Below are 12,874 nucleotides of genomic sequence, written 5' to 3'. Positions count from 1 at the left end.
GTTAGATTTTAAAGATCTGTAGAAATCCCATAGTACATTGTCACATGACGTCTAAAAATAGTGAAAAATAATGGAGGAAGGTGTATATAATGTTCACGTATTGAAGCCTTCCTCGTTTGTTATGGTCTTTCCTAGTTATCTGTAAAAGGTGGATTTTTTGACTGTTCATGCCTGCAAAAATACATAAGCTTGAACAATTAGTTATATTGGTACTTGAGGAACGTTTGTGTTTGAATCAGAAATAGGACATACATACTTTACTCTGGTTTGGGAGCTTGGAAACTGCATTATGTTTGATAAGTGGCTGTTGTTGTTTTGTAAATTTCGGGTGTACATCATTATATTTCGATTTCTGTGTAGACTACATTATGTTCACCACCCAAAGACTAATTACCATCCATCACCATACACGTGTTCAGTCACCCCTTTCGCCTTCCTCCCTCACCCCTTTGATAAGTGGCTGTTTTATCTTCAGCACTTTTTTTTTTTTTTTTTTTTTTTGGTGAGGAAGATCAGCCCTGAGCTAACATCTGATGCCAATCCTCCTCTTTTTGCTGAGGAAAATTGGCCCTGGGCTAACATCCCTGCCCATCTTCCTCTACGTTATATGGGACGCCACCACAGCATGGCTTGACAAGTGGTGCATCAGTGCACACCCGGGATCCAAACCTGCGAACCCTGGGCCGCCAAAGCAGAGCACGCACACTTAACTGCTTCGCCACTGGGCTCGCCCCTATCTTCAGCAAATATTTGTGCTCAAATATTTGCATCTTACATACCTAATTTATATCTTAAAACTTCAGTTTAAGTGCTTAAAAACTTAATTGTATCATTTTATTTTTGAAGAGAAAGAAAACGCCCCCATGTATGTGGAAAGGGAATTATAAAGAAAGAGAGGACTCGAGAGATCTCTGGGGACGGAGTGTCCTTCCTGTCCTTGTCTGTCTGCACAGCTGCCATGCCTGACAGTCCTGGTTGCAGTCTTTAGAGGTGGCATTAGGGGTCTTCACTGTTTCTTCGGTAACTGCTGCCCTGATCACCTCCAGCCTGGCCCTGTCAGTCAGAAGGATGAGACCGCATTCTGTTACCAAGAAGATCCAAATGAGATTCTGGGCAGCTGTGTCTAAAACAATCATAGATGCAAGTGCTGGGCATTAGCTTTCCAGAAATTAGAATAGATCATAATTAATCTGTAGTTATAATTACAGTCTCTACTCTTGTGCACTCAAATAAACTTAGGTTCTCTTTTCAAGCATTGTTCTCTTTTCTATGATTTGTTTTTACTTTTTGCCTGTCTTTTCTTTTTACTTTTAAATTCACCCTCTGTTCCTGAGTATCATGGCTTTTTGCCTTCCTCTGCAGTTTCTCGTTCCAGGTGAGCACTCCACAGAAGAGACTGAGCAGCACTGGGCGTTGAAAGCCTTATTTTGAAAATTGCTAAAATGTGCAATGCTAACTAATCATATGTACCTCAAGGTTTTATTTCATTTTTGTAATTTTGTTTTTTGTTTCTTTTTTACTTTACAGTGAGTGTTGAAAAGATAGACCTGAAGGGATTATCACACAAAAAAAATGAAAGAAATGTTGAATGTTCCTTTGAGGTAAGATGCTAAGTTTTTTTCCCCTTTCTCCTCTAAGAGATAGGAAGGAAACATTTACCATAAATAGATACTTTTATTTCCCCAAATAAAATATGGGCCTTTTTGCAAAGCCCTGTGCCATTGCAGTGGGGATAGGCAGCTGGGACTGGGCCTCATGGGTGGACCGTCTCCAGCATGGGCCCAGTGGGGCTTCCACCTGGGGGACTGCACACCCCCTGACCTCAGCAGCCTCCACGAGAGGGAGGGTCCTGGGCTCTGGAACAGCCTGGAGTTAACAGTCCAGTTCTGTCCCTGTTAGCCATGTGACCAAGGAGAATGCCGAACTTCTCTGTGCCCCAGTACCTTCATTCAGTAAAGGAGGATGGGGCTAAATAGAATTAAATGAGATAGCCCATTCAAAGCACTCAGCACAGGATCTGGCTATAGTAAGTGCCTGCAAACATGAGCTGTGCTTCTTCTATACCCACTAGATGACAAAAACGCCTTGGTCTGTATGGTGAATATTCTCTAGACTGACATGCTCAGCTGCTGGTAGTTGGTCACCAAAGTTGGCTAAAGTGGAGAATCGTGAAACTTGAGAAATACTGTATATCAGGATTGGAGGCCTACCATAACAGTGGCTTAAACAACAGCATCAGAGTATACAGGGAGGCAGCGCGGGGCTGGTATGGCAGCTGTGCTCCATAAAATCCTTCGAAGTCCAGGCTTTCTCCAGTCGACTGCTTTCACATCCCTAGGAGGTGGCCCTTAGCCTCCTGGTCCAAGATGGCAGCTAGGGCTCCAGTCCTCACATTTTTTTCTACACAGCAAGACACAGGATGAAGAGGAAGGGAAAAGGTTACTTTTATCTTTCTTTTAAGGAACATTCCTAAAAGCAGCCACTAGACACTTCCACTGATGTTTTATTGAGCAGAACTTAGTTTCTTGGTCCCACTTAGCTGCAGAAGAGGCTGGGAAATGTATTTGGCTAGCTGTGTCTCCAAGGTTCTGTTACTTGCCCATCATGTTGCGTGAGGTTCCCCTTTGACCACATGCATTGTAGAATACTCATTGAGAAGGAAAGTTCTCAGGAATAAAAGCTTCTGGCTAGTATCTGGTATGTATACTCTCTGCAGGTTTACTAACTTTTCAAAGAGTGTAGCTACATCAAAATACTTTAGAATACTTTGGCTACTAAAAGGATAACATCTTCATTTGATACGGGGGGTACTGCATCATGAGGAATCAGTTATTACACTGTAGATGCGTTTTTCCAAGATGTACGAGAAAGACTTAACGTTAGGTTTTGGAGGTTGTTAAGCCTGCGACCAGCACCAAAGTCTCAGCAACCAGAGACGCTGGGATTCCCACTGTCTTCAAGGCCTAGCAGGGGTCAGGGAGCCCAGCAAGTCCCTGGAACGCTGGGCCTGTTGTCTCCTCTCCTCCACTCCCCGCCTGCACGTGTCTAGCTGTCGGATCTGCCCTGAGGGGCTGATGGTGGTCATCGTCTGCCTCTATAGGGGCTGCCTATTTGGGAAACTGCTGAGCTTCAAGCCATTTTAGACTTCTAGATCATCACAGACTGTCTGATCACTCTGGGCTTTGCTTCATCCCCAGGCTTCAGTCCCCTTCCTTGTAGCAAGGGAATCGGGCTTGTGCGGTGTGAGATGTGGCAACTGTATACAACGTGACTGTCTGCGGCTTCTCTCTAAAAGAATGAGCTTTGGCAGAATAGATACCTGGCCTCCCGTGGCCTCTCCCTGAAGCAGGGAGTTATGATCAGGACGAGGGAGGCAGCAGGCTGGCGGGGACAGGGCCATGGTGCCCTGAGTCCCCTGAAAGCAAGCTGGACAACTCAAAAAGCAGCCTGGAGCTACTGGCCTGCAGGCCACTGGCCTGCAGGCCACTCGCAGCTCTGAGATTGCTGCATTGGCTAGGGACTGTTGCTTCAGGTTGACACTGATAACTGTCACCTAGGGTTGGGTGTCCAGTTTAAGACGTTGCTACCCCAAATGGTTAAGCTGAAGTGTGTTAGTACTTAGAGAAAAAGGTTATCTGAAGAGCTTATGTTTCCTGATGTGAAAACTGATATAAGTATTCTTATATTTAGGAAAGTGTTATAATCCTTTACTACCTAGCAATCCAACTATTTTTTCTTTTGGGGTGCTAACTTGATATGCTCTAAGGAATTTACAGCCTGAAGTGCATTTGTGGGATGATGCTTCAAGGCACAAAGGAAAGATATAATCAACATTTTTTAAAAAATCTATCTTGGGGGCTGGCCAGGTGGCGTAGTGGTTAAGTTTGCCCACTCTGCTTCGGCAGCCCAGGGTTCACGGGTTCAAATCCCAGGCGCGCACCTACGTACCACTTATCAAGCCATGCTGTGGCAGGCGTCCCACATAAAATAGAGGAAGATGGGGACAGATGTTAGCTCAGTGTCAGTCTTCCTCAGCAAAAAGAGGACGATTGGCAACAGATGTTAGCTCAGGGCTAATCTTCCTCACCAAAGAAAAAAAAAATCTATCTTATTATTTACAACACACTGTTGATTTGTGCAGGTTTAACTGTGTGCTTGTTCTATGCTGGTGAGTTGTCCTCTTCTACTCCCACATAAGTGGCTGCTTGGAGGATGCTGATGCGTATTGTTCACGTGCTTGGATTTGGGACTTCTATCACGTAAGACAAGTGACACCACCTTCTGGTTACGTAGCTTCTGGCATTTTACTGCAGTCACTCTAGCTAGCTGTCTTAGCTACTCCAGTTCTGTAAAGAGGGAGAACTGAGGGACAGCATGAGGAGAAGATGACTTCACAGCTAAAGATGGTTAAGGTGGCATCTTTAAACTTACAAACTTTTCATCATCTTGAATGACTCCCTTCTCAAAAATAAGTCCCAGTAGGATTTTTCTGTTTTAAAAATCAACAGGTTGATTCTAAAATTTATACAGAAAGAACTGTAGAGTAGTCAAAACAATTTTGAAAAGAAGAAAAAAGTTGGAAGACTCACACTACCCTGTTTTCAAGACTTACCATGAAACTGCAAGAATACCGACCCTGGTGTTGCTGGAAGGTGGAGGCGTGGATCCATGCACAGAACAGAGTCCAGAGTTAGACTCCTATGTCGATGGGCAGTTGGTGTTTGATGAAGGTACAAAGGCAGTTCAATGAAGAAAGGATAGATGGTCTTTTCAACAAATGGTTCTGGAACAGACATCCATATGCAAAGACATGAACCTTGCCCAAACTTCACCTCTTCTACAGAAATTTACTTAAAATTGATCATAGACCTAAATGTAGAGCCTAAAACTATAAAACTTTTAGGAGAAAGCATAGGAGGAAACTTTGTGACTTAAACTAGGCAAAAATTTCTTAGATACAATACCAAAAACATAATCTATTAAAGACAAAATAAATAAATTAGACTTGATCAAAATTTAAGCCTTGCTTTTCGAAAGGCACTGTTAAAAAAAATCATAAGACAAGGAAAGAGTGACGTCAGCATCATGGCGGAGGGAGTTGTTCCCTCAGTCTCTCCCCTTTAAGTAACGACCAGATAGACATTCATTAACCAGCAGAGGACTTCCTGCACAGCACAACAGGACTTCTGAGAGATCCGCCCAGCTATACATCTGAAGGTGGGGGGACTGCATCCCTGGGACAAAGTGAAACTAAGTGCACCCCTCCTCCTCCCCAGCGGCAGTGAGCCAGATCTTCACACAGCAGCTGTGCATGACTGTAAGAGGAGGTAGGGATAGGCCTGTGCTAACGCTTTCATATTTGCAGCCCAGCCCGCAGGAGCACCCAGCGTGCCATGGCAGCCCTGCCCATGGGAACGCTCTATACTAAGTGGCGGCAGCTCAGCCCCCGCGTGAGTGCCCCCCACCCTTAGCGCAGCGCTGGTGAGAAGGTGCCCCACCCGCTCAGAAGGTGCCCCCACCTGCGGAGTGCCCCAGCCCACGGGATCCACCAAGTGGCGGCTTAGCCCTCACATAGACACCTCTCCCACCTAGCATGCAGCAGCTCAGCCAGTCTCCTGCCAAGCACAGAGGCCCCACCTATAGTGCCCGACCTGCCCTCCCAGCACAGAGGCCCTCCCCATGTGAGTGCAACCTGCCAAGCAGCTGTGGCCAGCCTGCACAAATGCAGAGCAGCCCTACCAGCAGATGGGGCGGGATCAGAAAACACAGGTCCTTGGGGCTGGGCCCGTGGCGTAGTGGTAAAGTTAAGCACGTTCCGCTTCGATGGCCTAGGTTCTCAGGTTTGGATCCCAGGAGCAGACCTATACCACTCATCAGCCACACTGTGGCAGTGACCCAAGTATAAAAAAAAAAAAAACTAGAGGAAGACTGGCACAGATGTTAACTGTGGGCTAATCTTCCTCAAGCAAAAGATGAGGAAGATTGGCAACAGATGTTAGCTCAGGGCCAATCTTCCTCAGTAAAGAAAAAAAGACAACACAGCTCCTGCTTACCCCCCAGTGGTGGCCAGTGGAATCTGTGACCTGATACTACCACAAATGCACTGGCAAAGGATAAGTTCATCAAACACCATGAAGAACTACAGTAACACTTCAAAGCAGAAGGAAAAAGTCTCCAGAAACTAATCCTGAAGTCACAGAAATTTACAATCTAAATGACAGAGAATTCAAAGTAGTTGTCATACAGAAACTCAGTGAGTTACAAGAAAACTCAGAAAGACAGTTCCATGAGCATAGGAATAAAATTAATGAGCAGAAGGAGTACTTCACCAAAGAGATTGAAACTCTGAGGAAAAAAAAACATTCTGGATATGAAGAACACAATGAGATAAAAAATAATCTAGAGTTGATAAAAAATAGAGCTGAGGGGCAGCCCGGTGGCGTAGTGGTTAAGTGCACGCGCTCTGCTTAGGCAGCCCAAGGGTTCGCAGGTTCAGATCCTGGGCGCACACCGTCGTACTGCTTGTCAGGCCATGCTGTGGCGGCATCCCATATAAAGTAGAGGAAGATGAGCACAGATGTTAGCCCAGGGCCAATCTTCTTCAGCAAAAAGAGGAGGATTGGCATTGGATGTTAACTCAGGGCTGATCTTGCTCACAAAAAAAAAATAGAGGTTATGTTATGGAGGACAGAATTAGTGATTTAGAGGATAGAAATATAGAAATGCTTTAGGTGGAGGAGAAGAGAGAACTAAGATTTTTTAAAAAATAAAGAAATTCTTCGAGAAATATCTGACTCAATTAGGAAAAGCAACATAAGGATTATAGATAGTCTAGAGGGAGAAGTGAGGGAGAAAGGAAAAGAGAGCTTGTTCAAAGAAATAATAGCTGATGGGGCCAGCCCAGTGGTGTAATGGTTAAGTTCGTGCACTCAGCTTTGGCGGCCTGGGGTTCGCAGGTTTGGATCCCAGGTGTGCACTGATGCACTGCTTGTCAGGCCATGCTGTGGCAGCATCCCATGTAAAGTAGAGGAAGATGGGCACGGATGTTAGCCCGGGACCAGTCTTCCTCAGCAAAAAGAGGAGGATGGGCATCGGATGTTAGCTCAGGGCTGATCTTCCTCACCAAAAAAAGAAAAACGAAAAAAGAAATAATAGCTGAAAACTTCCCAAACCTGGGGAAGGAACTGGACTTACAAGTACATTAAGCCAATAGAACTCCTAATTACGTCAATGCAAAAAGACCTCCAAGGCATATAATAGTAAAACTGGCAAAAGTCAATGACAAAGAAAAAATACTAGGGGCAGCAAGGCAGAAGAAAATAACCTACAAAGGAACCCCTATCAGGCTTTCAGCAGATTTCTCAGCAGAAACCTTACAGGCTAGGAGAGAATGGAATGATATATTCAAAACACTGAAAGACAAAAACTTTCAGCCAAGAATACTCTCTCCAGCAAAACTATTCTTCAGATAAAAATGGAGAAATAAAAGCATTCCCAGATAAACAAAAGTTGAAGGAGGTCATTGCCACTAGACCTCCCTTACAAGAAATGATGAAGGAAGCCCTCCTACCTGTAACAAAAAAACAAAGGTTTACAAAACCTTGAGCAAGGAGATAAATAGACAGATTCAGAAAATTGCAGCTCTATATCAGAATAGGTCAGTAAATAATTATAACGTAAAAGACAAAGGGAAGAAAAGCTTCAAAAATAACTATAAACACTTCAGTTTAGACACAAACTCACAATACAGAAAAGAACAATTTGTGACAGTAACTCAGAAGGGGAAGAGGGAAGGGATGGAACCTGCTTAGGCTAATGGAGATAAGATGCTATCAGAAAATGGACTATTTCATCTATGAGATCTTTTATACAGACCTCATGGTAACCACTAAATGAAAAATCAGAGCAGAGCCACAAATCATAAATACTGAGAAAACCATCACAGAAAACCACCAAACTGAAATGGCAGCCAGAAATACAAGGGAAAGAAACAATGGAAATATAGAACAACCAGAAAACACGAGGTAAAATGGCAGTAGTAAGCCCTCATGTATCAATAATCACTCTAAATGTAAATGGATTGAATTCTCCAATAAAAAGACACAGAGTGGCTGGATGGATTAAAAAACAAGACCTAATGATATGCTGCCTCCAGGAAACACATCTCAGCTCTAAAGACAAACATAGGCTCAGAGTGAAGGGATGGAAACTGTTACTCCAAGCAAATGGCAAGCAACAGAAAGCAGGTGTTGCCATACTTATGTCAGACAAAGCAGACTTCAAGATAAAAAACACAATAAGAGACAAAGAGGGGCAGTATTTAATGATAAAAGGGACATTCCACTAAGAGGACATAAAACTGATGAACGTCTATGCACCTAACACAGGAGCACCAAAATGTATAAAGCAACTATTAACAGACCTAAAGGGAGAAATTGACAGCAACACAATAATAGTAGGGGACCTCAACACCCCACTTACATCAATGGATAGATCATCCAGACAGAAAATCAACAAGTAAACAGTGGCCTTAAACAAAATACAGACCAGATGGACTTAATAGAGATATATAGGACATTCCATCCAAAATCAGCAGAACACATATTCTTCTCAAGTGCACATGGAACATTCTCAAAGATAGACTATATGTTAGGAAACAAGCCAAGCCTCAGTAAATTTAAGAAGATTGAAATCATATCAAGCATCTTTTCCAACCACAATGCTATAAAACTAGAAATCAACTACAAGAAAAAGGCTAGGAAAGTCACAGGTATGTGGAGACGAAACAACATGCTGCTGAACAACCATTGGGTCAATGAAGAAATCAAAGGAGAAATTAAAAAATACCTGGAGATAAATGGAAATGAAAACACAACATACCAACTCATGGGATGCAGCAAAAGCAGTCATAAGAGGGAAATTTATAGCAATACAGGCCTACCTCAACAAAGAAGAAAAATCTCAAATAAGTAATCTTTTATTTTATTTTATTATTTTATTCTTTTTCCCCCAAAGCCCCAGTAGATAGTTGTATGTCATAGCTGCACATCCTTCTAGTTGCTGTATGTGGGATGTGGCCTCAGCATGGCCAGAGAAGCAGTGCATTGGTGCACGCCTGGGATCCGAACCTGGTCCGCCAGCAGCGGAGCGCGCACACTTAACCACTAAGCCACAGGACCGGCCGTCAAATCAGTAATCTTAAACTACACCTAGGAGAACTAGAAAAATAAGAACAAACAAAGCGCAGAGTCAGCAGAAGGAGGGAAATAATAAAAATTAGAGCAGAAATAAATGAAATTGAAACCAAAAAAACAGTAGAAAGGATCAGTGAAACAGAGCTGGTTCTTTGAGAAGATAAACAAAATTGACAAACCCTCAGGCAGACTCACTGAGAAAAAAGGAGAGAAGGCTCAAATAAATAAAATTAAAAATGAAAGAAGAGAAATTATCACGGATACCACAGAAATATAAAGGATTATAAGAGAATACTATGAAAAACTATATGCCAACAAACTGGATAACCTAGAAGACATCGATAAACTCTTAGACTCATACAACCTCCCAAAACTGAATCAAGAAGAAAGAGAGAATCTGAATAGCCCAATCACAATTAAAGAGATTGAAACAGTAATCAAAAACCTCCCAAAAAGCAAAAGTCCAGGACCAGATGGCTTCTCTGGAGAATTCTACCAAACATTCAAAGAAGATTTAATACTGATCCTTCTCAAACTATCCTAAAAAATTGAAGAAGATGGAACGATTCCTAACTGATTCTATGAGGCCAACCTCACCATGATACCAAAACCAGACAAGGACAACACAAAGAAGGAAAATTACGGGCCAGTATCACTGATGAACACAGATGCAAAAATCCTCAACAAAATATTGGCAAACCGAATACAGCAATACATTAGAAAGATTATACACCATGATCAAGTGGGATTTATACCAGGGATGCAGGGATGGTTCAGCATCTGCAAATCAATCAGTGTGATACACCACATTAACAAAAAGAGGAATAAAAACCACATGATCATCTCAATAGATGCAGAGAAAGCATTTGACAAGATCCAACATCCATTTATGATAAAAACTCTCAATAAGGGCCAGCCCGGTGTCATAGTGGTTAAGTTCATGCACTCCACTCCAGTGGCCTGGGGTTTGCGGGTTCGGATCCCAGGCGCAGACATACACACTGCTCATCAAGCCATGCTGTGACAGTGTCCCATATACAAAAAATAGAGGAAGATTGGCAACAGATGTTAGCTCAGGGGCAATCTTCCTCACCAAAGAAGAAAACCTCTCAATAAAATGGGTACAGAAGGAAAGTACCTCAACATAATAAAGGCCATATATGACAGACCCGCAGCCAGCATCATACTTAACAGTGAAAAACTGAAAGCCATCCCTCTGAGAACAGGAACAAGACAAGGGTATGCACTCTTGCCACTCTTATTCAGCGTAGTTCTGGAGGTTTTGGCCAGAGCAATTAGGCAAGAAAAAGAAATAAAAGATATCCAAATTGGAAAGGAAGAAGTAAAACTCTCTCTGTTTGCAAACAACATGATTCTGTATATAGAAAACCCTAAAGAATCCACCATAAAGCTATTAGAAATAATCAACAACTACAGCAGAGTTGCAGGGTACAAAATCAACTTACAGAAATCAGTTGTGTTTCTATACACTAATAACGAACTAGCAGAAAGAGAAGTCAGCAATACAATCCCATTTACAATCGCAACAAAAAGAATAAAATATCTAGGAATAAATTTAACCAAGGAAGTGAAAGACGTATACACTGAAAACTATAAGACATTATTGAAAGAAATCGAAGAAGACATAAAGAAATAGAAAGATATTTCTTGCTCACGGAATGGAAGAATAAACGTAATTAAAACGTGCATAATACCTAAAGCAATCTACAGATTCAATGCAATCCCAATCAGAATCCCAGTGACGTTCTTCATGTAAATAGAACAAAGAATCCTAAAATTTATATGGAACAACAAAGGTCCTGAATAGCCAAAGCAATCCTGAGAAGAAAGAACGAAGCTAGAGGCCTCACAATCCCTGACTTCAAAATATATTACAAAGCCAGGCCGGCCCCATGGCTTAGTGGTTAAGTGCGCACGCTCCACTACTGGCGGCCCGGGTTCGGATCCCAGGCGCGCACCGACGCATTGCTTCTCCAGTCATGCTGAGGCCGCGTCCCACATACAGCAACTAGAAGGATGTGCAACTATGACATACAACTATCTACTGGGGCTTTGGGGGAAAAACGTATATATATACACTACAAAGCCATAGTAATCAAAACAGCATGGTACTGGCACAAAAACAGATGCACAGATCGATGGAACAGAACTGAAAGCCCAGAAATAAAACCACACACCTATGGATAGCTAATCTTTGACAAAGGAGCCAAGAACATACAATGGAGAAAGGAAAGTTTTTTCGATACGTGGTGTTGGGAAAACTGGACAGCCACATGCAAAAGAATGAAAGTAGACCATTATCTTACACCATACACAAAAATTAACTCAAAGTGGATTAAAGACTTGAACGTAAGACCTGAAACCATAAAACTCCTAGAAGAAAACATAGGCGGTGCACTCTTTGACATCAGTCTTAGCAGCATCTTTTCGAATACCACATCTACTCAGGCAAGGGAAACAAAAGAAAAAAATAAACAAATGGGACTACATCAGACTAAAAAGCTTCTGCAAGGCAAAAGAAGTGATGAACAAAACGAAAAGACACCCCACCAACTGGGAGAAAATATTTGCGAATCATATATCTGACAAGGGGTTAATTTCCAAAATATATAAAGAAATCATACAACTCAACAAGAAAAAGACAAACAACCTGATCAAAAAATGGGCAGAGGATATGAACAGACATTTTTCCAAAGAAGATATACAGATGGCAAACAGGCACATGAAAAGATGCTCAACATCACTAATTATTAGAAAAATGCAAATCAAAACTACAGTGAGATATCACCTCACCCCCATCAGAATGGCTGTAATTAACAAGATGAGAAATAATAAGTGTTGGAGAAGATGTGGAGAAAAGGGAACCTTCATACACTGGTGCAGCCACTATGAAAAATAGTATGGAGATGTCTCTAAAAATTAAAAATAGAAATATCATACAACCCAGCTATCCCACTACTGGGTATTTATCCAAAGAACATGAAATCAACAATACAGAGAGATCTGTGCACCCCTATGTTCATTGCAGCATTATTCACAGTAGCCAAGATGTGGAAGCAACCCAAGTGCCCATCAACTGATGAATTGATAAAGAAGATGTGGTGTATATATATGCAATGGAATACTACTCAGCCATAAAAAAAGACAAAATCGTCCCATTTGCAACAACATGGATGGACCTTGAGTGTATTATGTTAAACAAAATAAGCCAGACAGAGGAAGACAAACACCACAAGATTTCACATATATGTGGAAGATAAACAGATGGATAAAGAGAATAGATTAGTGGTTACTAGAGGAGAAGGTGGGCACATGTGTATATTGACGGATGAAAACTAGATTATGCATCGTGGTGAGCACGATGCAATCTGTACAGAAACTGATATATAAAAATGTACACCTGAAATTATACAATGTTGTAAACCAATATGACTTCAATAAAATAAAAAAAATAAAATGAGAAGACAAGCCACAGACTAGGAGGAAATATTTGCAAATTACATACCTGATAAAGAATTTGTGTTCAAAATATATAAAGAAGTCTCAAACTCAATAATAGGAAAATAACCCAATAAAAAATGAGCCAAAGATTTGAACAGACACTTCACCAGGGAAGATTATGGATGGCAAATAGTGTATGTGAACAGATGTTCAGCGTC

General features: G+C 41.9%; 1 protein-coding gene across 2 annotated transcripts in view; it reads left to right on the top strand.

The window, feature by feature from the left end:
- ZCCHC14 (zinc finger CCHC-type containing 14) overlaps positions 1-12,874 on the top strand; it is a 69,688-nt gene that overhangs the window by 33,805 nt on the left and 23,009 nt on the right. For both annotated transcript variants that reach the window (XM_058528434.1, XM_058528433.1), the window contains exon 3: positions 1,528-1,601. In XM_058528434.1, the coding sequence (XP_058384417.1) occupies positions 1,528-1,601 (74 nt within the window). The remainder of the gene's footprint in view (positions 1-1,527; positions 1,602-12,874) is intronic.

The sequence above is a fragment of the Diceros bicornis genome, chromosome 32 (assembly GCF_020826845.1).
Source record: "Diceros bicornis minor isolate mBicDic1 chromosome 32, mDicBic1.mat.cur, whole genome shotgun sequence".
In the NCBI taxonomy this organism is placed as follows: domain Eukaryota; kingdom Metazoa; phylum Chordata; class Mammalia; order Perissodactyla; family Rhinocerotidae; genus Diceros; species Diceros bicornis.
The sequence above is the reverse complement of the archived record's forward strand: the minus strand, read 5'-3'. Positions and strand labels throughout refer to the sequence as shown.